We start from the raw sequence: 26,025 nt of genomic DNA on the forward strand, positions 1-26,025 counted from the left end.
ATGGATAAAAAAACATTACAGATGTCTGAAGTTCAGTTCCAGAGATTTGCCAGTGAATTACGGAATTCTACATCAGGATTGTGCATCTCCAGTTTGACACCGGAGCAATTTTTATTCCGATTGTTTCCAGATACCTACAAGAACAAGACGTCTGGGGGTGAATTTAAAGACTGGATTTCTGGTATGACTCGTGAGAATCCAATTGGAGATGTTGCTTATCCATAATTCTCACGGCGAAATTTTGCAGAATGGCGGATTGCAAATACGTATCTGTAATGAATAATTCCATACAGATGAATGACAAAAATATCTTCTTTCTTCCCAAGCGAGATAACTGAATTATAATTGCGGATCGGATTACAAATGTCTGCAAGACTGCAAGACAGCCAGCAATAAGATGTTGAAGAACGAGGGCTTGGCATGGAGAACGTCACACGCAAGGTGCACTTCCCCAATTGTTCATTAGAGAGCGCAGTTGCGCTTTGACGTTTCGGCGCGCATTTGACGCGACAGTGGAACACTTTACAGCACACTGAGCGCACTCGGTTCGACCTCGCCGGGAGACTCTAGCGCAACCTGGCCATACGAGGGAGGCGAGCGGACCCACTGCATCTCCGGGCCTCCGCGGAGGATACGATCCCACTGACAGCTTCAGCGCGGTTACCGACTCAAACCGAGTCACATATTGGGAATACGAAAGGGTGGTCTTAAGGTTTGTACAATTCCGGTCGATCTTGTCTCCTTTGCTGAATTAGCTTGTCGGATCATCATGACGTAAAGATGACTCCCTCACTGAATCGGCTTTTTCTACACTGAGAAACAGCAGAAAGCAATGGCGCCCGCAGATCCACTTCGCATTTCCATCCACGCCGCGCATTCTCTGCTGGAAGGCTCAAGTCATGTAGTCGCGTAATGGCTAACTTCGACTTGCTAGCTGTCCAACCCGCACGCTTGTCGTGCTTTTTACCCGGCCAAATAGTTCAGACAGACAGCATGGCTTAGTGTTTAAAAAAAGGTCTGTCGCTCGAAACAGAAGCTATTTGAGAAGCTGAGAAGTGGTGGAGGGGAAACAGATGCTACCGGATACACGATCGGGTATCGACCGCGGGACAACGGGCTGGCTGGCAGCTGGCGTTTCCATGTTCGCTGAATCCACTCGAGAGGATGTGAGCAAATGGGGATCGTCTGCCCCACCCAAACAGCATGCAAACGTTCATGCGTGGCTTATTATTTTGTCATGCCATGTAAACTCGTCTTATAATTGAAGCGTTGGTGGTCGATGCCCTGGTGAGGTGACTGGCTGTGTTAAATGTACATTATTTGCAAGGTGCACGCTTCCCAGCGATGGGAGTAACCAAGTATAAATACGTTACTGTATTGTAAGTATTGACCAAAGGTGGAAAAGTAAAAGACAAACAAAAGTAAAGTCAACTGTGGTTTTGAGATTTTGGGGTTGCTCCCATGAATGACAGTCTGTCAAAATGCTGAGTGTGGTTTCAATAGGCACTTTCACTTGAGTACAATTCATCACCTACTTCAGGAAATGGCTGATATGTTGGGGGGGGGGTGATCATTTTTGGAACTGTGGCTCAACCGTAACCCTTATGAGTTACAGAAAATTGATGAAATAATAAGTGTGATCCTTTAATGTGCTCATTTTTTACATTTAGTATTGACATCCTTCACTAGTACCTGATACATTGAACAATGGAGATTCTGTTCCGATACCAATACTATTTCATATTGTAGTTAGTTAATATCAACATGATTGGCATGATTAATCTTTCGCGCTAAGAAAATATAATTCATGTCAAGATATTTCCTTTGTGCCTGGAGTTTCTTTCAATATTCAATGGCCAAGTCATTTCCTTAATGTGTGTTTTCTGCTTTTTTAGGGCGGAGTAATGAGAGTGAGTCTGTAAAGCTCACAGGAGCAGGCTGGAAGAAAAGAGGGAAGCCAGACAATCATGCTGGAGGCAGAGGCAGATGCGGATGCAGCAGGTGCAGCACTGGCGGGGGGTGCCGTTGCCTCCATGGATAGTGAAGACCTGAGAGCCGAGGTGGTGCGTTTGACTCTCGAGCTCCAGGAAGCCACAGAGGAGAAGCTGCAGGCCGCCCGCTACGGCTTGGTGGTGCTGGAGGAGAGTTCAGCTCTCAAGAGCAAAAATCAACAACTGGAAGAAGAGCATGAAGCCCTCAAAGTGGAACTGCAGCAGTTGAAAGAGGTCAGAACGCTCAAGGCCTATTGGTAGATTTATCCCACAAACACAATTGATTTGTTTTGAGGGTGTGTTATTTGATTTACTGCTTTAAATGGGGAAATCAAACAGAAAGCTTTGTAAAAAAAAAAAAAAAATGTATTATAAGCTTCATTTTGAGCAACAGTATTGTGGTCTTTTCATATTCACATTTTTCAGATTCATTTTCTACAGATGAGATGCTGAGGAAATTAAAAAGACAGGTTTGCTACAGATTATGATGAGAAAATTATTTACTACAATTCTTCTGCCCATTTTAACACAAACAATAAACATATCGTAACTAGTTTCATCTGTACAGTCAAAATAAAAGAAAAAGACCACATTTATATTCTACATGGCACATAAGCAGAGGTCTTTATGTTATATTGTAAAATACGCCATGCTGAAGCATTCCATCAATTTTTAAATCTGCCTGAACCTTATTACGTGTCGGATTCGGCGGGGCTTAAATAAAGTAGTGCAGGCTAATATGTAGCCAATTAGCATCTTCATACAATGACCATAGCTCAATCTTCAGTTAAGCGCACAATAACTATTTCATGCAGCGCCATTGTTCATTCAGCCTCAGTAATTGATACTGTAGGTATTGTTTTAGGTTTCACTGATTGTAGCAAAATAGCCTAGTGCTATTGATATGGTATTTAATATTATCTATCATAGCTAAGCTCTGGATGATTTTTAGTCCTCAGGGTGTTTGCACATGTTTAAGAAGTATTATGAGTTCCCAACTCGAAGGCCTTAATTAAAGTATCAGACGCCAGAGTAAGTTTGTTTTAACTAGGAGCTTGAGGTGCAACGATGAATTGATAATTATTTTTTGATAATCGGTCAATCATTTTGGTAACAACTTTTGTCTACTTTTCTGGGTGATCTTTCAAAGTGAGCAACTCGTGCTTGCCAAGTTGAAGTATGGAGTGCTGCTGAAATTCTTCATTCACGTGAACGGCTTGCCATTACATTCAGAAAAAAAAAGTGTTCTAGCGACAGCTGTATTTTATTTGTATTTTTTTTTTTGCTAAGCATTTTTCACTCTCATTTTGAGAGCAAGTTTAGTAGTCATTTGCATTAAAGCGCATGCGGATAAGATGCACGTACCTCGTACTCTGCTTGTCAAATAGTCTGTTTCATCGCCGCGTTCAAACAGGCCCTCGTCACACTACACATGCTCAGTGTTAAAGGTCTGCAAAACAGCATGCCCATATTTGGAAGTTTTAACAACCTCGCAGGAAGTTGACAGCGAGGCTTTTCCGACTGGAGGAGGAGCCAAAATGTATTTTTCATTGTTTATAAATCCACTGTCGTATTTGTCAAGGCTTTCTCCATTGTTCTGTAAATAAGTCTGTCAAAATAGCAACAAATTGCTCCCTCTCCTGTTGGAAACACTGTCTGTCATCATGACAATACCAATCTGGAGATCGGAATAGATCATTTTCTAATTTGAGGTGAATCGCTGTCATTTCTGTTACATTTCACGCCCCCAACCTCTCTGCCATGACTAAAATAGTATGTTTATAAAATTCTTAAGTACACTTTGACTAACATTGTATCCTTATTAACATAAAGGGGGAAAAAAGTTAATTAAAGATTTAAGTGCATCAATCAGCTTGCTCTGCTCCACCAAGATTCATTCTTTAATTGGAAAAAATGAATCAATGGGTTAATAGCTTGTTGCAGCCCGAACCCAATCGTCCCACTCTGAATTGTCACATAGTGAATGACAGGTCTTGTATTTTACTGACGAGGTCTTAAATATAGCTTTTTAAGCCTTCAACGTGAGCCTGATGAAGTATGTTTGACTTGCTTTGTTGAATGTTAAGCTCTGCAACTCTTATTGTTTGTCTAAAGGCGTTTGCAGATTCTGTGAGCAGTCAGAAGCGCGCAGCCGCTGATGGAGAATGCCGGGAGGAGAACTTGCTGCAGGAGACGGCATCGAAGGAGGCCGCCATGGCAACCCGCTTGGAAGAAGTCCAGGGAGAACTCAAGCAAGCACGACTCGCTCTTAGCAATGCTCACGCGGAGATTGACAGACTTGGCGTTGTCTCAACTCAACTTAAGAAGGTGCCGTTTCCAAATCAGAATAATACTCTTGTCCTAAGTTGTCATACTTGGAAGTGATTTGAGCATGGCTTTTGTGTTACACAGGACTGTGAGTGCTTGGAAGCAGAGAAAGGCCACCTCAGGGATGAGATGAAGGAATTTAAAGTGCGTGAGCTGCGCCAATTACAGGACAATGGCGAGCTGGAAGAAGAGAACACATCTCTTCAAAAGCAAGTGTCTGTGCTCAAGGAAAACCAGGTCACTTAAATGTACATTTTATACAGTGTGATTTTGACTTTTCCTGATTGTAAAAACATTATAATCAAACAAAAATTGGCTGTCAATGTAAAAAAAAAAAATCACAAACAAATGCTATTAGCACACAAACAGGATGATACATTCTTCCTAATCTGTTTAACTAGCGCAATCACAACGTTGCTCCTATCATGTTTTACAATCGTCGCCACACATTGTTTGTTGACACAACCTCACAACTAGCCGAAAGCTCGTCTTGCGTTAAGGACACCGGGCAGACCAGTTATTGACTTGCAGGCGAGAACAAAAGGAGTGAATAATTAGCCTTCACTGCTAGCACTTTAACAACCACAATGCTATTGTTATATCCAATGTGACGCAAACAGAAAATCCAACTGAACTGCTGCTAAGGGTGTAGCAATGTTAGAAACCACAATTTGCTACACAGCCTATGATGCTTTAAGGTCACTCTTGATTTGTGGTAGAGAAAAGGAAGAGAACTCAAAAACTACTTGTCTTTCGTGTAACAAGGAACACCTTGACATATTAAACGAGAGCTAAACTCATTATTGAGTAAATGAAATGAAAGATTCTCAAATATTTATTTGTGTGTGTGCATTTTCTGCACTGCCAATCTCAAATAATGTCCAGTATATATAGGGATGGAAATAAAAAAAATATTAAAAATATTGAAAAAAATAACCCCTCATCAGATTGATTGATTCTTAAAATAATTGTCAATTACAACCCCATCATTTTAATTTCAGGTAGAGTTTGAATCATTAAAGCTTGAGCTGAACCAAAAGAACGAGGAGCAAGAGGAGCTGCGAGCTCAGATGGAGGAGGCCGCGAGGCTGCGGGAGATTGCAGAGCGTCAGTTGGACGAGGTCCTGGAATCCTTGAAGGAAGAGAGGGAGCAGAAAAACAGTCTTCGCCGAGAACTCTCTGCTTTGACCCTGAACCCCTTTGATTCCGTGGGCAACCTGGAGCTCCACTTGGACCAGCTGGATGACAGCCAGGAAGAGGGTCGGACGGGAGAGGATGACGCTCGGGAAACGGGCCAGGACGGCAGCGTTAACAACGCCCCCAATTCGGCTCACACCCCTCACGTGGGGGGCTCCAAAACGAATGGCGTCATGCAACGTTACTCCGCTCCACGCAACAGTGACATATTTCTGCGTGCACCAGCTTCTGGGCTTGTGTCTGACCTCTTGAGTGAGCTCCACTTCTCAGACAGCCAAAAACTTAAACAGCAACTCCTTCAGGTACGGACATAATATTTACATCAACAATATGAGTAACTTTTTTTCCCTATTTGTATGCCTACAACATAATTATTTAAACATCTAGCTTCTTCATTCAAACTGATCCCTCTACGAGTTAGATGAGTTTCACTAAAGCTTGTACCTCACTGAACCGTGAGTATTTGCGCACGTAGCAAATGTTGGTCGTCAGGGTTCCTAAAAGGTTGCAAACAGTTGCAAATGGTTGCAAAGAGCTTTTCTTGTCGCAAAGACAAGAAAAACAGTTGATGACTATCAAAACTGTTGGCAAATGTAATGCAAACATCTTTGCGACCATTTGTAACCTTGAACGGATTCTGACAAAAAAAATCAACATTCAAGCCGTTCGCAAACTCTCACTAAACACAGTTTAGTCAGCTCATATGGGCAAGCATGTGCTCATAATCTCTTAACCACATGCAAACACTAAACCTCCCAATGCGTGAAAGATTTATTTCAGCAGAATAATAACGGAAAAGTGCAGTTTAGTTTTAGTAACATATAAAAGACATTGCTTGCCTCGCTAAATATTAGCTTTAAAGTGGCAATCATCTCGTGCTTCCTTATTTAGACCACATCCGCTGTGGGTTAATGTAAAAAAGAGCAAAAGACACTGTTTGGAAATGGCACAGCGTACAGTACAGTATTGTCAGTTTTGGACAGATATATAATAATTTGCAACCTAATTCCAATTTATTTACCAAATAAAAGGATGCTAGAGGATGTGTAATGTCTGGAGTTAGCCCTGCCTGCTTGAAGGAAACCTCTCATTAATGGGGAATGAAATTGGGGGTTGGGTGAAAAAGCGGCAACCGAGCAGATGTTTAGAGTGAAGACCCGAATGGGGTCAGCCACTGTTTCACATTAAAAATGCATGCAAGTGGAAAGGTGGTTGGGGGTAATGTGTGTCACACAGACTCCATATCTTTTGACCCATTGAAAAAAAATCCCGGCCAATTCTGGATTCCGCTTAGAACTGATTATTTGAATGAATTGCTAGACTGCAAATTTGGTCCATTTGTTATCAAAAAAAGTGTTTTGTATTCATGTATAATTTTTTTCTTTTTGACTTCCACTTCATTATTCTGATCAATTTGGACAGTCTGATTTGAATTGCACGCATTAGTAGTACACCAGTCAAACCTAAAATGTGCATACCATACATTTTCACTAACATTCATGCTTGCCTTGTTTTGTTCTGTGCACGCAGACGGAAAGAGAGAAGTCGAGTCTCGTCAGCAAAGTGGAGGAATTGCAGATGCAGCTGGTTATGTCCAAGCAAGCACTGAGTCAGCATGAGGACAAAGTCGGCTCTCTCACCCAACAGCTCGAGGCTGTGCAGAGCAACCAGGAGCACAACCGCGAGGCAGGCGAGAAAGAGGCCAAGAATGCCAACGCCACTGACGTGGTCTTTGATTACGAGGTGGACACAAAGAGCAAAGAAGTGCTAGAGGCACGTATGCGTTCAGCCAGTGAAGAGCTTCTGAAGCTACGGGATGAACTGTCTCAAGCGGGCACTCGTTATAACGCCTTGGAGCAACGATACAAACTAGAGAAGGACAGGTGGCGATCAGAGGCCCAGGAGCTGGCGGATAAGATTCGCCAGTGCATCAAGTCCAGCAGAGAGGACCAGGAGCGGATCAGTGAACTGGAGGTTGAGATCGGAGCCACACGCAAAGTGGCCAGCGATTCCGAAGGCCATTTGAGTGTGGCTCAGGAAGAGCTGCTGGCCTTTTCTGAGGAGCTGTCCAACCTCTATCATCACATCTGTGTGTGTAACAACCTGACCCCCAAACGGGTCACCCTGGACTATTACCGCGAAAGCGCCAGGGCACACGGCGGAGCTGGTTCAAGAAGGCCATTCCATATCTCCACCCCGCCAAACTCCCAGAAGAAGCCACGGCCCAATGACACCTTCATCTCCAAAGCTGCCGCTTTGCAGTTTATGGGGGAGGTCGACAGTTCAGGCTCCTCTGTAGACTCTCCGAGTTGCCCCGGTTCCCCCAATCTGGACTTCAGGGACCCCTCCAATGTCCGCAACTTGGTTGCTGTCATCAGATGCCAGATCAAACACCTCCGGGTAAGAAGGCCCTCATCACAACAGGCTAGGAGCGGGTAGAAATAATGGCGTCAATGAACCATTACTGTGAAACCTGATGTTACAAACTTAATTGTTTTCTTGAGCCCATTTCAGAACTAAAATGTTCATAAATCAAGTAATGTTTTACATTGAAAACAAATGGGAATACAATTAATCGGTTCCAGCTCCCCAATATATTTAGCTTTTTTTTTTTTACATCGTCTAGTTAAAAATAAATATAATGCAATGTAGAAAATAAGCGATGACACACTATTATAAAGAGATAAACAAACATTTTATTTGTTCATTGCTTCTTAACTTAAAGAGCATTCAAATCAATTGAATAAATAAAAATAAAATAACTGAATCACAATATAAAGAATTGATTGGTGAGGTCTTTAAGAATACGCAGTCCTTTGACACGCACAATTTCAATGGTTTCCTTATGCTTTGCTGATACTTGACTGTTGAAATGTATTCTCGGTGAAAGCAGGGCTTTTGTTCTGAGTGAAAGTGTTTGCGCCTTGACAAGCACCCTCCCGCTAATGCCCAGCTCAGACTGTTAAATGGCGCTGAGTAGCTCGTGTCTGCACAAATCCAATTCCTTGTTGACACGTGGCTCTGTGTGGGGTTGAATGGAATGGATTACCCAGGTTAATCGTTGATGCGGCTTTGACCCTGGATATTGGACAATACTCGAAACACAAGTACACTGCTGTTTAGCGCAATTAAACCTGTAGTAGTGATTTGAGGTCTTCTCACTTTGACATAACGTTTGGAATTTGTTCGTCCAATTGTCCGACATTCATTTTCATGCTCTCTGAATCCTCCTGTATGACTTATGATGTGAACCTGACCTTATTCCATCAGGTGGCAGTGGACCTCTGTCGTCAGCGGGGTGCTATGCCTTACTCGGGCCTGAGTAGCAGTGTGGAGATGGAGAGGGATGCTGAAAGCCTGCTGGAGGAAGTTCTTAAACTCAAGTCCCTTCTTAGCACCAAGAGAGAACAGATTGCAACTCTCAGGACTGTGCTCAAGGCCAACAAACAGGTAAAAAAAATTATAGCAAAAACAATCAATGTATATTCTTTGTTTTTTGCCTCCTGCAATTGTATTTATTTATTTATTTTAGACTGCTGAATTGGCTTTGTCCAATTTAAAAACCAAATATGAGACAGAAAAGAGCATGGTGTCTGAAACCATGATGAAACTACGCAATGAACTCAAAGCATTGAAAGAAGATGCAGCTACCTTCTCTTCACTCCGAGTCATGTTTGCTAGTCGGTAAGACACTTCTTTTTTCTTATTTTTTTAAAGACTGAATTACTTTAGGCTTTAATAATAATAACTGTACCTCTGCCGTGACGGCTCATCGAGTATTTTTCTTGCTCAGTAATGGTCGGATCATTGTGGTACAGCATTTTCTACCACTTAATAAGATTACAATGCCTATTACGCCCGAGTGTGTACAATCCACTGGTTCACGTGAAGATTACAAACCACATGCTCTGCCTTGTGCAGATTTGTTCTTCCAAGCCAGGTCACCTTAGCGAGGGAGCAGCCTCATGTGAGAGGCACAGTGTTATCACAATGAAGGCAAAATTTATTAACGGTTATTATCTTAAACATCTTGTCTGTTTGTGTCGTTGAATACACCTGAAAGGGATTGGAACTCAAGCAGGAGTCAATGTCTCTGTACACATAACATTTTAACACAAGCGGCGCCCTCTTGTGGTTGAGTTGCGTTATTGCTGTAATGCAATTTAACTGAGAATACTTGTGCCAATGTTGGTGCAAGGGAGTGTTGACAAACCACGTGTCATTTGTTCTTTCCGTTTTCAAATGGCAATCAAACAATATATATTTTGAATAGGTGGCTTATACTGTTCTTTGTAATTCAATACAAACAAATGCATTATTTTTGTGATTATTTATGCATTCTTTCCAAAAACATTTTTGCTCAAATCTAGGACAGGATTTGAGTTTAATGTTTAACTGATTAGTTAGTTTAGTGGGTTACTATTTCTGGTTAAAGGGATATTTTTTTGGGTGGAAGAAAAAAAAACCTGGAAAATTGTGCTTATCGCATGTTTTGTTCCCTTAAATCAGGGGTCACTGGCATGGCGCCACCTGAGTAGCCAGTGGTTGTGGTCTAGTTTACCAGTAATTGGGCATTGAGAATTCCCAGAAGTGTTGTACAAGTGACCATTTGGAAATCGAAGCACTTGCGGACCGTTAAAGGAAATGAGTGTGTCCGCACACATATAAATATGATTAATTATTAAAAGTAACAACTAAAGGTGATTTGAGCAGATCTTATTTCAGATGGTGTGTGTGTCTGCGAGTGTGTGTGCATGTGTCACATGTGTGTCAAATTGGTATCCCTTCACATCATCAAATTTTAAACAAATGGTACACATGTTGTTGACAACTTTTAGTTCCTTGTTAACCCATTAACATTGAAGCAGTTTTTCATTATTAACTATTGATAACTGCAAGATTTATTGCTACTCTAAAAAGGTTTGAAATGCAGCGATTGACTGTGCAGTGGTTGAGGTTGTTTAACAGCTTTGTATTGCTTGTGCATGTTGGGTCTTTTCATGGTGTGTGCATCTCTCAGGTGTGACCAGTACGTCACCCAGCTGGATGAAATGCAGAGGCAGCTGGCAGCTGCAGAGGATGAGAAGAAGACACTGAATTCCCTACTGCGCATGGCCATCCAGCAGAAACTGGCACTTACTCAGCGCTTGGAGGATCTGGAGGCCCCGCTGTCTCCTCACAGCTTGAACAGCAGCCCTCGCCGCTCCAGAGCCAAAGAGCTGGCCGCCAAGTCGGGACGAGCGCCACGGAGTCCGAGAAACAGTCCGGCGCGTGCCTCCATGAGGAGCAGCCCTCGTGCTAGTCCCGTTCTGGGTAGCAGCGTTCCAGCCATGGCCACGCACCACTTGCGAGCTCTCACGCGAAGCCTCCACACAAGCCCCGTAAGAACCCCGTTCAGTCCTTGCAACCAGACAAGCAAGGGTCCTCCTCCCCGAGGCGCTACGTTCGTTCGAAGTCAGAGCGTCAGTGATGTTTCGCAGTCAGAGTTAAGTGCCGCTTCCTCCAGCACACGTAAGAGCTCCATCAGCTCTGAGAGCAGCGGGTCGGTGGTCCTAAACAACTCGAGAAAAGCCGCATCTGGCCGAAAAGGTTCCGTCCCACGCCAGGAAACCTTCATCACAACTCGCGTCATACCCGCGTCCTCCTCCAGGCCTAAATCGTCATTGCTTGGCGTCGGGAAGCTAACCTCGTCTAAAGCTTTGCATGCTTACCCTAACGCGCATGAAGCATGGAGTGAACCTAGAGAAAAGCCCATCCTTGATAATTCTGTGCGAAGAAAGCAACCATTGGCCCACAGGTCTAAATCTGCACACCCATCAGGAGCGTCTCAGTCCGACTTGCTCCTGGCTCATTTAAATGCAAAATATCCAGAAACACGGACAGGTGCACCTCTCCATGCTAGCGATCCAGCAGGCAGGAGCAGGATTTCTGGTGTCTGTAGAGAGTCCAGGCGTTCGTCAGACTTGCACGTGAATGCCGGTAGGCGCTCCAGTAGCAAAGCAGAGGCGCCACCCTCCGCTAGAGCCCACAGCTCGCAATCGAGGTCGGCTCGCAGGCGATGACGCACAGGAGCAAGTGATATTTGTGCTCAAGCAGTTATTTGTTCTTTCTTCATTCGTAAGGTCTAAACGTTCCTCAAAAAGGATGTTTGTTTTTCCACACAAAAAAAATCTATCCAGAACCCATCATCAAATTTTCAAAATTCTTGTTGGGGCGTACATACTCATTTTGAAGCGGCCATCCTAACTAGACTGAGCAATTTGTCAGGTCATCGGGGTTTTTTTTATTCTTTTTTTTACGTTGGCATGTTAGTCAGACAAGCTGGGCGAGACCCACTCGCATGACTACCCGATGAAAATATAGATAAGAATTAAATCTTAAAGGGGAAGTGAACCCTCAAAATTTCTTTGTCGTAACTAGTCAAAACACTTTTCTGATTATTGTTTCATTTAAAGAATATGATTTAACAGGCAAAAGCCACCTGTTTTTGTCCATCTGGGGTCAGCTATTTTGCTGTCGACTGAAAACGACATCACAGTTTCGAGGTCTCAGGTCACAACCAATCATAGCTCAGCTTCAGAAAACCAGTGAGCCGTGATTGGTTGTGACTTGGCAACTGCGATGTCATTTTCCATTGACAGCAAGTGACAACATGTTAATGTAAAGAAAATATTTTGGTTGACTTCCTCTTTAACTTTAGCGTAGGATTACAGCCTTATGCTTTAGACTCCTGTATGTGAATTAATCACATGAGTATTTTATTCTAACCATGTTTTTTTTTTGTTTGTTTTGTTTTGTTTTTGTGTGTTTCATCCTGTCTCTATAGCGCTGAAACACTTCATTACTCCAAACCCTCTCTTCACCACAAGGACCCGTCTTCATGTTGACTCCCCTGGTTCCCTCCTCCCTTCCTGCCTCAAGACATCCTGTTCATCCCAGATGCGCTGCTGCATTCCCCACAAAGATGGAGTTTAAAAAGTAAAAATACAGCTCTCATCCCACTCGCTTGCATGCAGCCTGGAGGAGGATGAAGAGAAAAATGTGCTGCTTATTATTCTTATTGCTATGAGAAGTCATTGACTGTGGCTTGTCCTATGTGGTTCCCAACTTCCATCTGGTCTTGTTTATTAAGGCGGTGTTGTGAGTTACCATCAGCAGTATTTATTCCATTAATATATTTTGTTTACTGTCCTTCCATCCAAGCCAAAACCTCCTTTTGTGAGACACGTATGTCTTTGCATTCTTGCCTTTAGCTCATTCATGTGACCCCGCCGCCCCCACGATCATGTGTTTTACACGCTAATGCAGCCTTACTGACACAGTTGTTCTCCTATAAGTCCTTTAACATACAAGCGTTAATTACAGTCACATCTTAAAATTGTGTTTGGTCACGTGACCGCGACCTGACCTACAAACCTTTAACCTAGTTGGAAGGAAACACTTTCTTTTCATGAATAGTGAGCCATATTTTCCCCACCTCAGGGCAAAACAAAAACATCAAAATGATATTTCAGATAAGGAAATGCGTAGATGCATGCTGTATTTTGCAGACAGACTGCAATTTAAAATGTGCCATTGCTGGTAAAATCTCCCTTCTCACAGTCATGAAGTTTCCCCCCCACAAGTAACTTGTCCAAAGTTGAAGAAGAATTGCCAAGTGCAAGGTTCTTCTTCACTGACTCTATTCATACATCTCCATTAAGCAAATATTGCTCATTCCTCTGCTTCTGTTTTCACTGCAGTCTCGCTTCTATTTGCCTTTTCTCCTGCCTCTACCCAGCTAAGATGTCTCTTGTTGTGAATTCAGAGTAGATGATGTCAGCATCTCAGTCAGGAAACGGAACTTTAGTTCCGTCCGTCCACGACAACAACTAACTAAGTAGGCTCTAATTCAGTTTGCGATAGGCTTAAGTTGGCATACTATGTATGACATGCCTCATTTTCTCTTCAAAATGCTCAGCGAACTGTGGATTGTTTTGCTCTCAAGTTTTGTGCTTCACATTAACCCAACATATCTGACTTAAAGTAAATGCATCGAAAAAAACGACAAGCATGGGCCTCATAGTGCAGAGAAAAGACAGCATCATGCAGTACAACTCACCCGGTAGACTCGTCTCAATAATTCACTTGGAAATGACTGTTAAGAGCTAAAAGCGAGTGCAAGGCCTGTTGAGGCCATCTCCTGTTGTGTTGCAAAATCGTTTTTTGTGCCTTTTGTTTTGATCTCGTCTGCTGTTTTAGACTACTGTTCTTGTTTTTTTTTTTTTTTCAGCGAGTCACTGGAGCTTATTACTTGTTTTTCCTCATTTCTTTCTGTAAAATGAATACCACGCTATGCGAATGGTGCAATGGGTGCTGCATATCAGAACTTTCACAAATAGGATTTTATTTATTTTATCTCCAGCTACTGTACATTCATTATTGCACTCAGTCTGAATGATGTGGGAGAGTAATCACATTGAAATTCTGGGAGCTTTTAGCTGAAGCTATTATCCAGAGTGTTACAGAATATGTTAAATTGCTTCTGAAGCACCAAAACAAACTTGCAGTTCACCACAGTTGTTGTCAGTAAATGATTCATTTTGCCCATAGCAGCAAAGTAGTTTTTAGCTTGTCCCACATGTGAACCAACACTTCTTGGTTTTGTTGCACTTAAAAAGTTGACGATTAATACATTTAATCGCTGGAATTTGAAGTCTATTTTTCCCCCCATGATGTGGAAACTGAGAAGCACTGAATATTGTGGATTTGAATATTTTCACTTTTCACCACTTGGGTGTGTTTTTACTGACAAAGCAATGACTGATAATATGAACGATCTCTATTTGTATATTTTGAATCCGGTGTGGTCGTGATTGTACACAATTCAGAACAAAAGGCATTGGAAGCGTATTAAGTAAACTATGTAAAGATAATTGCTTCCAGGAGGGACTCAGTTGCATCAATCTGTACAACTCGTAGCTAAAAAGTGAAAATATTTGACAAGAATGTTCTTACTTTTGAAGGTAACGTATGGATTTGTTAATCTATTTAATTCAATCAATGTAATTTAATTTCAATTGTGGACTTTTTGAAAGTGTATTTATGTGCTCTGGTTTCTGTATAAATAGCTCAAATTCATAATGTGCACACAGCTGCAAACGTTTTGATTTGTACATCTATTCCCGTCATTCTCCTGCAACCCAGAATAAAGCAAACCAACACTGTACAGTGTAAACCAACTGAATTATTTGTCAAGATTGTCAAGTTTGTCATATGCGCACAGTAAAAATATAACAGTACCATAAAACAATTTTTTTTCTACAATAAAAGACAAACAGCAATTTTAAACAATGAAAAATGAATACTCAAATAAAGTACGAGACCTAGGAAATTTACTAAAAATATATATAATGAAAACTTAGTCCGATCATCAATCCCAGATCTTTTAAAAAGCCTGATCTGCCGATCTGTATTTTTTTTTTTCAATGTTTCAATCTTGTTTTGTTGTAAAGCATTGAACAATACCTGTGAAACAATACAAATGGTTAACTGGACAAAGTAATTCTCGAAAAATAAAAATTAAAACCCTGTTAATCATCTCACAGCAAATTAGGACAGTAGCTGATTTTTTTTGTTTTGTTTTTTGTGCTTTGTTAGCGTAGTGATGTAGACTTTACCAACATAAACTTTATATACTTTATGACTTGCCATGCAAAGTAACGAATACTGAAGTAGACTTTCTGCAAAGTAATGAAGTAAAAGTACTTTGGGTTGATGATTGGCTGCTCCAACAGTTGTCCCGCCCTCTTTTGCATTTGTTAGGCGTGCTTGTACTAGAAGCAAGGTGGCTTGTGGCTTAGCCCGTTGTTGACATTAACGTTCAATCGGCTTAAGCTGCAAATTACACGCCTGCAATGTCGCTGAAAATCGCGACCGCTTCGCTGACCCGGGCCCTATGGAGCGGAGGAAGCCGACAACAATCTCCCAAAGTAAACCGCGCGTGCTGCGTCACGTTACGCGGCCACGACGGGACAAAAGAGAGAAGCGGTTGCTCCTCTGGTGGCTCCAGGGGGTCGTGTGGCGACGCGCAGCCATGCAGCGAGCTGCACCCTGGGGCTCCAGCGGCGGCGTCCGGTGGACAGCGAGCCGAGGAGCCAGCGGGCGCGCCCGGTGTGACTGGCGCGAAGAGGCGGGCGTCTACGTCCACCTCCACGACCGCTCCCTTGGACCAGAAATCCTACATGTGGGCTCGTTACGCTGACCTAAGACGGATGGTTCATGGTCAGTAGAACATGAGGAACGAATTCATAATCATGCATCATTTCTTGAAATAACTCGTCTCTTGCAGTCTTGCCACTTGAACTTCTCACGTGGCGTTTTATTTAGTGTTGTTGTTGCACCAGCCCTCATGGGAAAAAATAAATCCAAAACTGCAGCTCTTCTCAGATTCATGTTTCCGAAACAGACGCGAGCAAGCCAAGAAGAAGATTACAAGCATTTCTTTTGTTTGACAGCCTTGATATCTAGTTTATGATCCTCATAAACGAGACAATGCATTGGACAAGAACGCAACTTCATGTTGAAGCAAAATTTTGCACTGGTACAGTATGTGCTCGTTGGTGCTACTAATAACACAATACTACTGTATATACATTCCAGCTGTTCTCGCTTAAGTCCTTTTAACTACTCCACCCACCTCTGCATACCAGTAAATACATTTCCCCCTCCTCTTAGAAGGAGAAATAAACTGTATAACTAGTACGTGACTAATGCAACTAGTAAAATGAAACATTTGACAGTACTGCACATGGGTGAGGCAAAACTGCAGCAATTGATATTTGTGTGCTACTAGTGAATAGATGTTAATCTCTTGCAGAATTTGAATGTCACTAGTTGTACTCGCAGCATGCAGTTAACTATAGTGCAGTTTTGCTTCACTAGTAAAATGCAGTTGTTCTACTAGTACATTGAAGTGTGATGCATGGCAGTGTATGGCAGAAATATCCAACTTGTTGCGTGCAGTCGTGCACCAGTAACGTGTTGTTGTTTCTAATGAGGGTGACCTGAAAGTATCATGCCAAAAAAAAAAAAAAAAAAACAGCAGAGAGCAGCATGGTTTGTTGTGTTTTTGTGCTCTTAAAACCAGCAAGACCAGCAGCAAAAGCAAAACAAAACAGCCAGGATTGGAACAGTTGAACCTTTGGTCACTGGGCAACCTGTTCTATCAAGTGAGCCACAACCACCCAGCATGAGCAACATGCTGTTGTTGTCCTTCTGGTCTTGCTTTTTTTAAATTTTTAATTAAAAAAAAACACTTTTAAATCATACAGGTGGGCCAGGTCCGAATGGTTATTTTGATAATAATATAATTTTTAATTTTCTGCAATTATAATTGATTTTTATAGTAATTTGCTAATTATTTTAATACATACAAAATGTTAAGTGTATTTAAATATATACATTTGATTAGATTAATGAATAAAAATGGGGAGAAAAATGTAATTACTCCAATTTTAATGACAAAAGCTGCAAAATCAGGCATGTCCAACTTTGGTCCAAGGGCCACTGTCCTGCCTGTTTTCCATGTCTCCCTGCCGCAACACGCCTGATTCAACTCATCAGCAAACTTTGAAGAAGCTTGATAACAATCCTGATGTGTTACAGTAGGGAGACGTGGAAAACAGGCAGGATAGTGACTCATGAGGATCGAGTTTCGACACCCCTGGATGAATGCAACAGATAGAGGTTTTTTTAGTATGCTTGGTGGCATTTTGTCTCTGGCTTTTTGACTCTAGTATTGAAGCCAAATGTGGTGGGAGCGTGTCCAGCTGCATTCCCCTCTGCCTCGCTCCCCCCATCTTCCCAAATCCCCAGCCATGCTATCATATCACTCAGGGGCACTTTAACTCCACATGCGATCTGTTTTCCTGTGCTCCTGTGTAAATACACAATTGCGAATGCTGAGTTTGCTGATTGCCTTTCTATAGGATATTGCGTCTATTTTCTGTGATAAACAAAATAGAATCAAGAAGACTGTTGCTGATACTCTGTTATTGATGAAATCAGTGGAGAAGTACACATTTTGCAACTTCCTGACATTTTGTCCGGCTGTCCAAACTGACGTCACCTGGGTCTTCCGCTGAGTTATGTTCGTTTCCAATTTTCTTCGCAAGTTTCATCATTTTGGGGTGATTAAAACTGTTTATATTTTCAGACCGCTCAAGCTTTTCTCCTTGTGTTAGTTCAGGCTTGGTCTTGAAATGATGATGAAACCGAGAGGAAACGTTACAATATTTAAACAAAATTCTAAACCATTATTAGGAGTGTTCTAATATCGATCAGGTGATTGGAACTCAGGCCTGATCACCAATTGCAATGTGTGCAAATTGATCTCCAAAATCAAAGTTGATTGTTGATTTTCCAAAGTCAAAGCAAAAGATAGTCTGCTTTCATAGAGGACTCTGAAAATGGGAGGATATTGACTGCTGATAGGCTTAAATTCCAAGGATTTAGATAATTCACAAGTTAACTCTATTAAACGATTAATAGATCAAAATATCAAAATGAATAAATTATTCCAACTCAATATATTTCCTTTTCATGGTCAGAGCTAATTCCACCCGGCGCGTGCAAATCCCTCAACTCGTCGGCCATCTACGCCAACAATGAAGTCAACTTGGACGAAGTGGACATCTATGGCTTTGACTACGACTACACGCTGGCTCTGTATTCCAATGCGCTCAACTCGATGATTTTCAACACAGCCAGGACCTTTCTCGTTGAGCACTTCAAGGTTTGTGCAATTTGCAGATGCGATTTTAGATTTAGAAATCTCACAGATGCACGCAAGTTTCCTGTTTTGTCCTGCTGCTCCACAGTACCCTGAGGCAATCCTCAACTATGATTACATTCCCAACTTTGCAGTTCGAGGTCTTCACTACGATATCCAAAAGGTAAATGATCTTACATTTTCCTGAAGCAGCATCTTTAAGTAAAACTACTTTTTCCATTTTAGGGTCTACTGATGAAGATCGACGCCTTCCATTACATTCAACCAGGAACAGTTTACAGGTGGAAAAATGATTTGCTAACATGTACCAAAAGTACTATACACTTCGAAATTTGAGGTATTATTTGGGAAGACAGGGTCATTTTCGAGAATCTTGTTAAAAATAAACTGTTCTATGTGTGACTGTGAAGGCCAGAAAACTTGGCCAACTGGCAGAGAACTGTTGGCAGGAACAGCAAAACCTCTTGTCAACACTGATCCAGTGTCAATTGGCTGGCCAAGTGGAACAAAGTGATCTGCACAGAAAGTCTAAGCTGTCAGATCCTGATGGTGTTTGTCCCTAGAATTGCACAGTGACTCATACTGTATTTGATTTTAGGGGTCTGAGGCCAGTGCCAGACGAGGAGGTCCTTGAGCTCTACGGGGGAACTTTCCACGTCCCTCTGCAGCTGGATAGTGGCTTCTACGGAAAAGTGAGTAGACGTCATATTTTAATGCAGTACAGTGGTGCCTTGAGAGGCAAGAGACCCTATTTGTGTGTTTTTCAAGGTGCGAGCTCTGCTTTGGCTGATTTATGCTTTGACTAGTGAGCAAAGAGACACGAGCGCTGTATGGTGGCTGTAAACTCAAAACATTTTACAACAAGCAGCAGTTTGGCAGAGTGAACAATTCAGGCCTCAAACTGTTTATTGATACTCGCAAAGTTTACTGTCAAACAAATGACAGCATTATGTAATTCAAGTAACCCCTTCTATTTGCTTGACAAAAGTCTGTTTACTGTAATGCTGCCAAACAATGCAAAACACCGTAGATGGACAATTTGCTGATCATTTTCATTCGTGTTATGACGTTACAACCCATGAAACAATTTCAACACAAACGGTGGGGAAACACATGTAGACAGATAATACAACAATACTCCAGGCATACATTGTTGGGTGTGTTCCGAGTTACTCTCAACAAACACATGAAGAAAAGAAAAAAAACCAGCATTTGTCCCAGACTCTGGTCTATCTGCATTGTACGCTTGCACAAGCAATCATAGTTGTGTTTTAAAATCTCATTTGGGGCTTTGTCGTCACTTTCATCAAGCAGAAAGAATGGATTTTTCCACAAAATAATTCCTTTTTTGATCAGATGAGTCTCCCCTGCGTCCAGTCATTTGGATGTCAAGTCAAATCAAGTCAAATTTATTTATATAGCCCTTAATCACAAAAATGTCTCAAAGGGCTTCACATGCCCACAGTTGATAATTATTCTCCACGACCCCTGATCTTAACTCCCAGGAGTGCAAGGAAAAACAAAACCCCTACTAGGAAAAATGAGAAACCTTCAGAAGGGACCGCAAATGGGAGAATCGGGACGACCAGACTGCAATGGATGCAGAGTGGGCATTATTTAACACACAATATGCAACATTATGATATACGGTAATGTAGATGTCTCAATTGCTCATTTGTGAACACTTAAACCTATTTTTGGAATGCAGCTATGCTTTCGCGTTTAATCTTCTAATCCCTTCCAAAACCACCTCGCTCAAATGGGTCTCAGCCCAACCTTCCTGTGTTTGCCCTGGCATGATGAGTGATTGGGAAAAAAAAATGCCGCAGTTAAATCTGGCTGGCGATGGCAAGCACTTTTCCTCAATGTTGTACTTTGCAACAGGGCCCAAAGGTGAAACAGTTCATGGACATCTTCTCCATCCCAGAAATGACCCTCTTGGCTGTGGCCAACGATTTCTTCATCAGCAACGACATTGATTACGATCCAGTTCACCTCTCCAAAGATGTCTCAGTAAGTATCAAATTCCGTCTGTAAAATCCACAAATTTTTATGGTCTGGGTTAATGGAAATGAAAACACCCTACATTACATCGCACCTCCTGGTCTGCGATGGTGAAATATGTAATAAAATCTATCGCCATTTGACACCAAATATAAAACAAAATGTGCATTTACTTTTAGCTTGATCGGCAATACATGTTTTGTAAAATCCTTATTGATCAGAAAGTGTACATATGCCCCAAGGTACTCATGAGAGATGATAGGCCGTATCGATTATTTTGTCAGTGTGCCATCACTTGCACTTTTCAAAGATTAGTTCTTGTTGCTACTCAATAATCATTGAGCAGTTTTTTCTTTGCTTATTAACATGGGGTGAGGGCTCTTTTCTATTGTTGGGCCTCAAATACTGCATGTATTTTTATTATATCTCACAAAAGGAATTCTTATATTTGCAAACATACTATATTTTTTTATGGGCCAACACTGAAGAATTGACACTTTGCTACAATGTAAACTCATCAGCTTGTATTATAGTGTAAATTAACTCTCAAAATAACTCCCTACTGGAGTTTTAGTGAGTGGAAACTGCTTATTCATTACTAGCTGCAACATAGACTGGTTAGAAAATTTGAACACGGTGGGGCAACACACGTAGACAGACAAAAAAAAAACATTCACAAGCATATTTCTTTATGCTTGGTGAAAAAATGACAACTATTAGTGCATCTTATTGCGTCATTACTGACTGGAATGGATTAATGGTATTTCTGTTCATTTATCGTGGGAACATGATGTTCATGGATTTTGAGTTACGGAGCAAATTAAGACGAAAAGATTTATGATTCCAAAGATTTAATTGCGTCTCATGGTCATATGGTCTGAGCCTGCTGCACCACATTTTTGTTGGTTTTTGTCTCATACTGAGAGGTTTGGACAAACAGTGCTTTGGCACTCCTCAGCTGGAAGTACAGGAATCTGCTGAGGGGAAAAAAAGCAATAACACTTGTCCTTGACTGACTAGGCTTTCCTTTCACAGAGAAAACATTTAAGGCCTGGTATGCACAGCAAGAAAATTGGGCTGTTTTTGTCCAGATATTGGCCCTTCTCGAGCAAAGACGTCAAAGACCTGACTGTCTTTTGTCTTATCAGATTATTCTTAAATCTGAGTTGTATTAAAAAGAGTGGGTTTTTTTTTTCTTCCCCTGAAACGGGAAGGGTTGGTAACCTTGAATATTAAATGTGTTTGGTTTTTACAACCAAAATTGTTGTATATGTGTGGGAAATGCCGACATTTACATTTGACTCTGAACTGTGACCTGAATGGAATGGAGGCAATCAAACAAGTGCCTTGACTGACGAACAAGGAAACGGGGGTAAACAAAACAAAATAGATCCTACCTGACGTATTTTATTTTAATTTTTAATAAATGTGAGTTTCCCAGACAGAAGAAAGTATTTTCCAAAGCAAGAATTTTAGTGGTGTGGTCTGTGTTGAGATGAGCGGAGCACACCACACCACAAGCAAAACTATTCAATGCCTGATTTGTTATCTTTATGTGCTGGGTTTGTTACAGATGAAAAAGATTTGAAAGGTGTTTAGCAGGTCCAAGTGTAAGCAGGTTTTTCAAAACTCATTTCACCTAAAGAACATTTTCCCTTGTGCCACTTCCAGGAAGCCATTGGTATGGTCCACTTGAAAGGCTTCATGTACAAGTGGATTGAGCAAGACCTTGGTAAGATTTTCAAGTCAGCACAATGCAGCATTTGTCTGTGAGTTGTTCTCTTTGTTTCTAGACAAGTTCATTATGAGGGGGGAAGAGACGGATGCCGTTTTGCACCGACTCGTCAGTCATGGAAAAAAACTTTTCCTCATGACCAACAGTCCCTTCAGTTTTGTGTAAGTGTTGTCGTGGTCACGGTTTTGGACTCGCAAGTGTTTAAGTGACGCTTTGGTGTTTAGGGACAAAGGCATGACGCACATGGTGGGCAAAGAGTGGAGAGACTTCTTCGACGTCATCATCGTGCAGGCGGACAAACCTCACTTCTTCACCGATTGCGTCAAGTATGTCGCACAGACAAATTGAACAAAGAATATCAGAGTCTGAAAGATATTTTATTTTGAAAATCAGCTGTGCTCGCCTCTGCCTCTATACATGTCAAACCATTAATTCAGGTCATACATGATATTTAAAAAAAAATAAAAATAAATCCTTAAAATCAGGAAATAATTAGAAAAAGAAAATAAGCGCTTTCAACTCCCTATAAAAATAATTAAACAGCCTCCTGAAACATGATTAAAATCAAAACACTTTTAAATTGTTTGATATAATGGCACTTAAATTCTCTTTATCAAGTATTAAAGAGCTTAATTTCTATTTCTTAATAAGAATACAGTGTTAAAGACGAGAGAGGCCGCATAGAACATATTACTGTAATTTATATTTTCATGTATTGGAGGGCACTGTTAATGTTCAAAGTGTGTATTGCAGACCCTTCCGGCGTCTCGATGGAAACGGAGACCTTCGTTGGGAAAAAATCAGCAGTTTAGACAAAGGCCACATCTATAAACAGGTTAGTGCATTCTGGGTGATTTTCATTAACTGGACAGAGAGCATCAATTTGCCGTTTCTGCATCCGTCACAGACCCACTGACATGTTTTTCTCGTCTCCCAGGGAAACCTGTTTGACTTTCTCAGGTTGACAGGTTGGCGAGGATCGAAGGTTCTTTACTTTGGAGACCATCTTTATAGCGACTTGGCAGTGAGTGTCAAAGCTTGACGGGCATCTTGTGATAGGTTCATGCTGTTGTTGCCGTGTTCGCGATTAGCATTTTAATTGCCAACATCAGTAAGTGTACGTTCAGTCAGTATTTGTTGAGGCACAGCTTTAACATTAGAAAAATCACCATCAAACAAAAATGTCACAAAAATAATACATAAAAAACTGATGACCCAAAACAATGTCTATATAAATAGCATTCCTAGTGGTCAGTGCTTGCTGCACAATTTGTTATCCGTGGAGAAAGTTTTGGTTGCCATTGTTGTTCCGCATTCAGCTTTTGTTTTGTTCCAACTTGGACTGATGTAGTGTGATGATTCAATCCACTGTGAGAAAGTATATTTTCTTCTCGACAGGACCTGACGCTACGACACGGCTGGCGCACTGGAGCCATCGTACCGGAACTGGAGCATGAAACCAAAGTTGTGAGCACAGACCGTTACGCTGTCAGCCTCACTTGGCTCCAAGCCCTCACCGGCCTGATGGAACGATTACAGGTGAGACTTTCACATCGACCCGAAAGCCGAGTCCTCGGAAAGATGTGCTCAGCTATCTTATTTTATGCTTTCCTGATTCCCCAGACGCACCGTGACCCAGGCTCCAAACAAGTGCTTGACGAGTGGCAGAAGGAGCGAGAAGAACTCAGGTGAGTGACATCTCTTGTACGCCCTCAAGGAACTCATTCAATTCTGTCACTAGAAAATTCACTCTGACTCTCACATTCTTTGGTTTATAGTATACACAAAGGATCAAGAATTTCATGTTCACTTGTGGACTGGTTGAACTGAATCCGTGTTGACGTGTTAGTTGGATGTGGATATTGAATTGCTTGAATAACTTTTATGGGAAGCCAGTTGTGTGCCTTGACTTATCAGTTTAATTGACCATACTTGTTACTCAAATCATTTGTATCTCAAATCGTCTTTCACCAGTGAATTTAATGGAATCGCTATATATCTACTGTCTGCTATACATCTAATATAGGTATATATCATTGTGCTGCTCCTTCTGGCAGGTGCACCCCATTTGCTTAACCTTAAGCTTTTTTTTTTTCACCAGGCTGATGACGAAGAACTTTTTCAACCCTCAGTTCGGCAGCATCTTCCGAACTTGCCACAACCCCACGTATTTCTCCCGCCGCCTGTCTCGCTTCTCCGACCTCTACATGGCCTCCCTCAGCTGTCTTCTCAACTACGACCTCTCACAAACCTTTTACCCACGCCGTACTCCTCTGCAGCATGAGGCGCCGCTGTGGATGGACCAGCTGTGCACCGGCTGCATGAAAACACCTTTTCTGGAGGAAATGGCTCAAATTCGATGAGCAAGTACGTTTTTAGGACACTCTGTTTGTTGCCTTTTTCGACACCCGTATGTTTGGGTGCAGAAAGGCAGCATAAAATTGTACATAGTGACCAGTTTAGCCAAAGAAATAGATTAAAAAAACTGCCTGCAGAAAGTAAGCTGCTTGGGTTGCTTCAACTCAGCAAAAGAAAAACTAAACACGCACAATTAGCTTTTTTTTTTTTTATTTAGTTGTGGCAATAACCCACTGTGTGCATAAATAGTGCGGTTGCAGTCGACTTTTTCACCTCAACTTGGTGTTTACTGTTTTCTTTTTTTGTCATTTTTGCATAGAGGAAACCACATAGGGGAATTCCAAAGTGTATTATGACCACACTTTAAAGAGAAAAAAAAATGAATGCGGTGTTGCTTTTTGGTGCAAGTGCCTTGACCTGAAAGATATACTTCTTGTCACTTGGACAATTTTTTTTTTTTTTGTCTTGATATACTAGCAAAATATAAATTAAAATAATAGTTGGTTCCAGACCTCCTCTGCTAGATGGCGCCAGCAAACATTCAATGAATTTTCATGTTTTTAGGTGCGGCTGGAACAGATTAACTATAATTCTATTCATTTCAATGGTAAAGTTGATTTGAGACATGAGTGTTTTGAGATACGAGCGAGGTCGCTGAATGAATTAAACTCGTATCTCAAGGCACCACTGTACAAGAGTAAAATTGTAATATTACAAAGCAGTTTTTTTTAAGGAAAAAAGTGGGTGTTTTTCATAATTTCGTTGACTTTTTTTTAAGTAAAATATTTTTCAGGTAAAATGTCATAATAAAGAATAAAGTCCATGGATATAACTTTATTGTAACACTGCTAAAGGTTGTACTGAGTGATGTTAAATGTTTCCCCTCTACTATGTCATGCAATGTTTTTCTCATACATATTTTTCTTTTCAGTGTGGCCTTAATAGTTCTTTGTGGTAAATGAATTTTATTGACGGTCAATGGCAATGGGCAATCATGTCAGTATGGTTTTGTGGTCAAACCAGTTTGGTTTGTTCACAACAAAGTCCTACTGGCTCTTTATCACGACATTCAGTAGTTGTGTGTTGTAGTGTAATGCAATTCCAAACAGCAAACTGGAGAAAAAAAAGTAGATTCCTGTAGATGCCCCTATACTTGAAGGTTTCCCCATGTCGAAACAGTCTCAAATAACCAAATGGTTTGCTGTTGTGTTCACGTTTACTTACATTGTATTATCTTATGAGAATATGACTGAATTCAGTGGCAATGCATCTCATGAATGTACGATTCAATAAAATGTCTCAGCAGACTTTATGAATATGTGTGCATCATTTTAAGGAGAGTTGGTTTGTCTTCCTGGGTTGGCATAAAATAATTGAGAAGCATGACTATAAATCAAGGAAAATGATGGGAATCTTACACTAAAATACAACTTTTTAAAGTGCATTTCACAACAACGAGCTGTAACGTGGTGAATGAGTGTTTCCTGGGTACCAAGTGGGTGTGGGTTTCATCTGATTTTACTCCTGGGTTCCACTAGGGGCACACCTGTGTTAGCCCAAGTTGTCTGGGTTCCACACAAGCGCCATCTTGGATTTGTGGGCGTGGGCAACGCACCTGTCACCTTTTCCCAATCAGCAGC

At 41.4% G+C, this 26,025-nt stretch overlaps 2 protein-coding genes across 2 annotated transcripts; both read left to right on the top strand.

Annotated features, from left to right (window-relative positions):
* Positions 1-492: 492 nt before the first annotated feature.
* On the top strand, positions 493-14,742 carry LOC148401808 (protein bicaudal D homolog 2). Its single transcript, XM_088364232.1, has 10 exons — positions 493-712; positions 1,896-2,225; positions 4,107-4,319; positions 4,404-4,556; positions 5,321-5,818; positions 7,047-7,916; positions 8,787-8,966; positions 9,049-9,200; positions 10,537-10,897; positions 12,343-14,742. Exons 2-10 carry the CDS (start codon positions 1,968-1,970, stop codon positions 12,346-12,348), a joined length of 2,691 nt encoding a protein of 896 aa, XP_088220358.1. The 5' UTR covers positions 493-712; positions 1,896-1,967; the 3' UTR covers positions 12,349-14,742.
* A 570-nt stretch (positions 14,743-15,312) lies between these two features.
* On the top strand, positions 15,313-25,697 carry nt5dc2 (5'-nucleotidase domain containing 2). Its single transcript, XM_088364237.1, has 14 exons — positions 15,313-15,779; positions 18,107-18,291; positions 18,377-18,451; positions 18,514-18,569; positions 18,887-18,980; positions 20,173-20,301; positions 21,964-22,024; positions 22,086-22,188; positions 22,252-22,353; positions 22,781-22,862; positions 22,965-23,051; positions 23,426-23,566; positions 23,651-23,715; positions 24,129-25,697. The coding sequence occupies exons 1-14, from the start codon at positions 15,413-15,415 to the stop codon at positions 24,388-24,390; spliced, it is 1,809 nt and encodes a 602-aa protein (XP_088220363.1). The 5' UTR covers positions 15,313-15,412; the 3' UTR covers positions 24,391-25,697.
* Positions 25,698-26,025: the final 328 nt, after the last annotated feature.

This window comes from Syngnathus floridae, chromosome 2, assembly GCF_059516105.1.
Source record: "Syngnathus floridae isolate MCC-2025c chromosome 2, RoL_Sflo_1.0, whole genome shotgun sequence".
NCBI classification, from domain to species: domain Eukaryota; kingdom Metazoa; phylum Chordata; class Actinopteri; order Syngnathiformes; family Syngnathidae; genus Syngnathus; species Syngnathus floridae.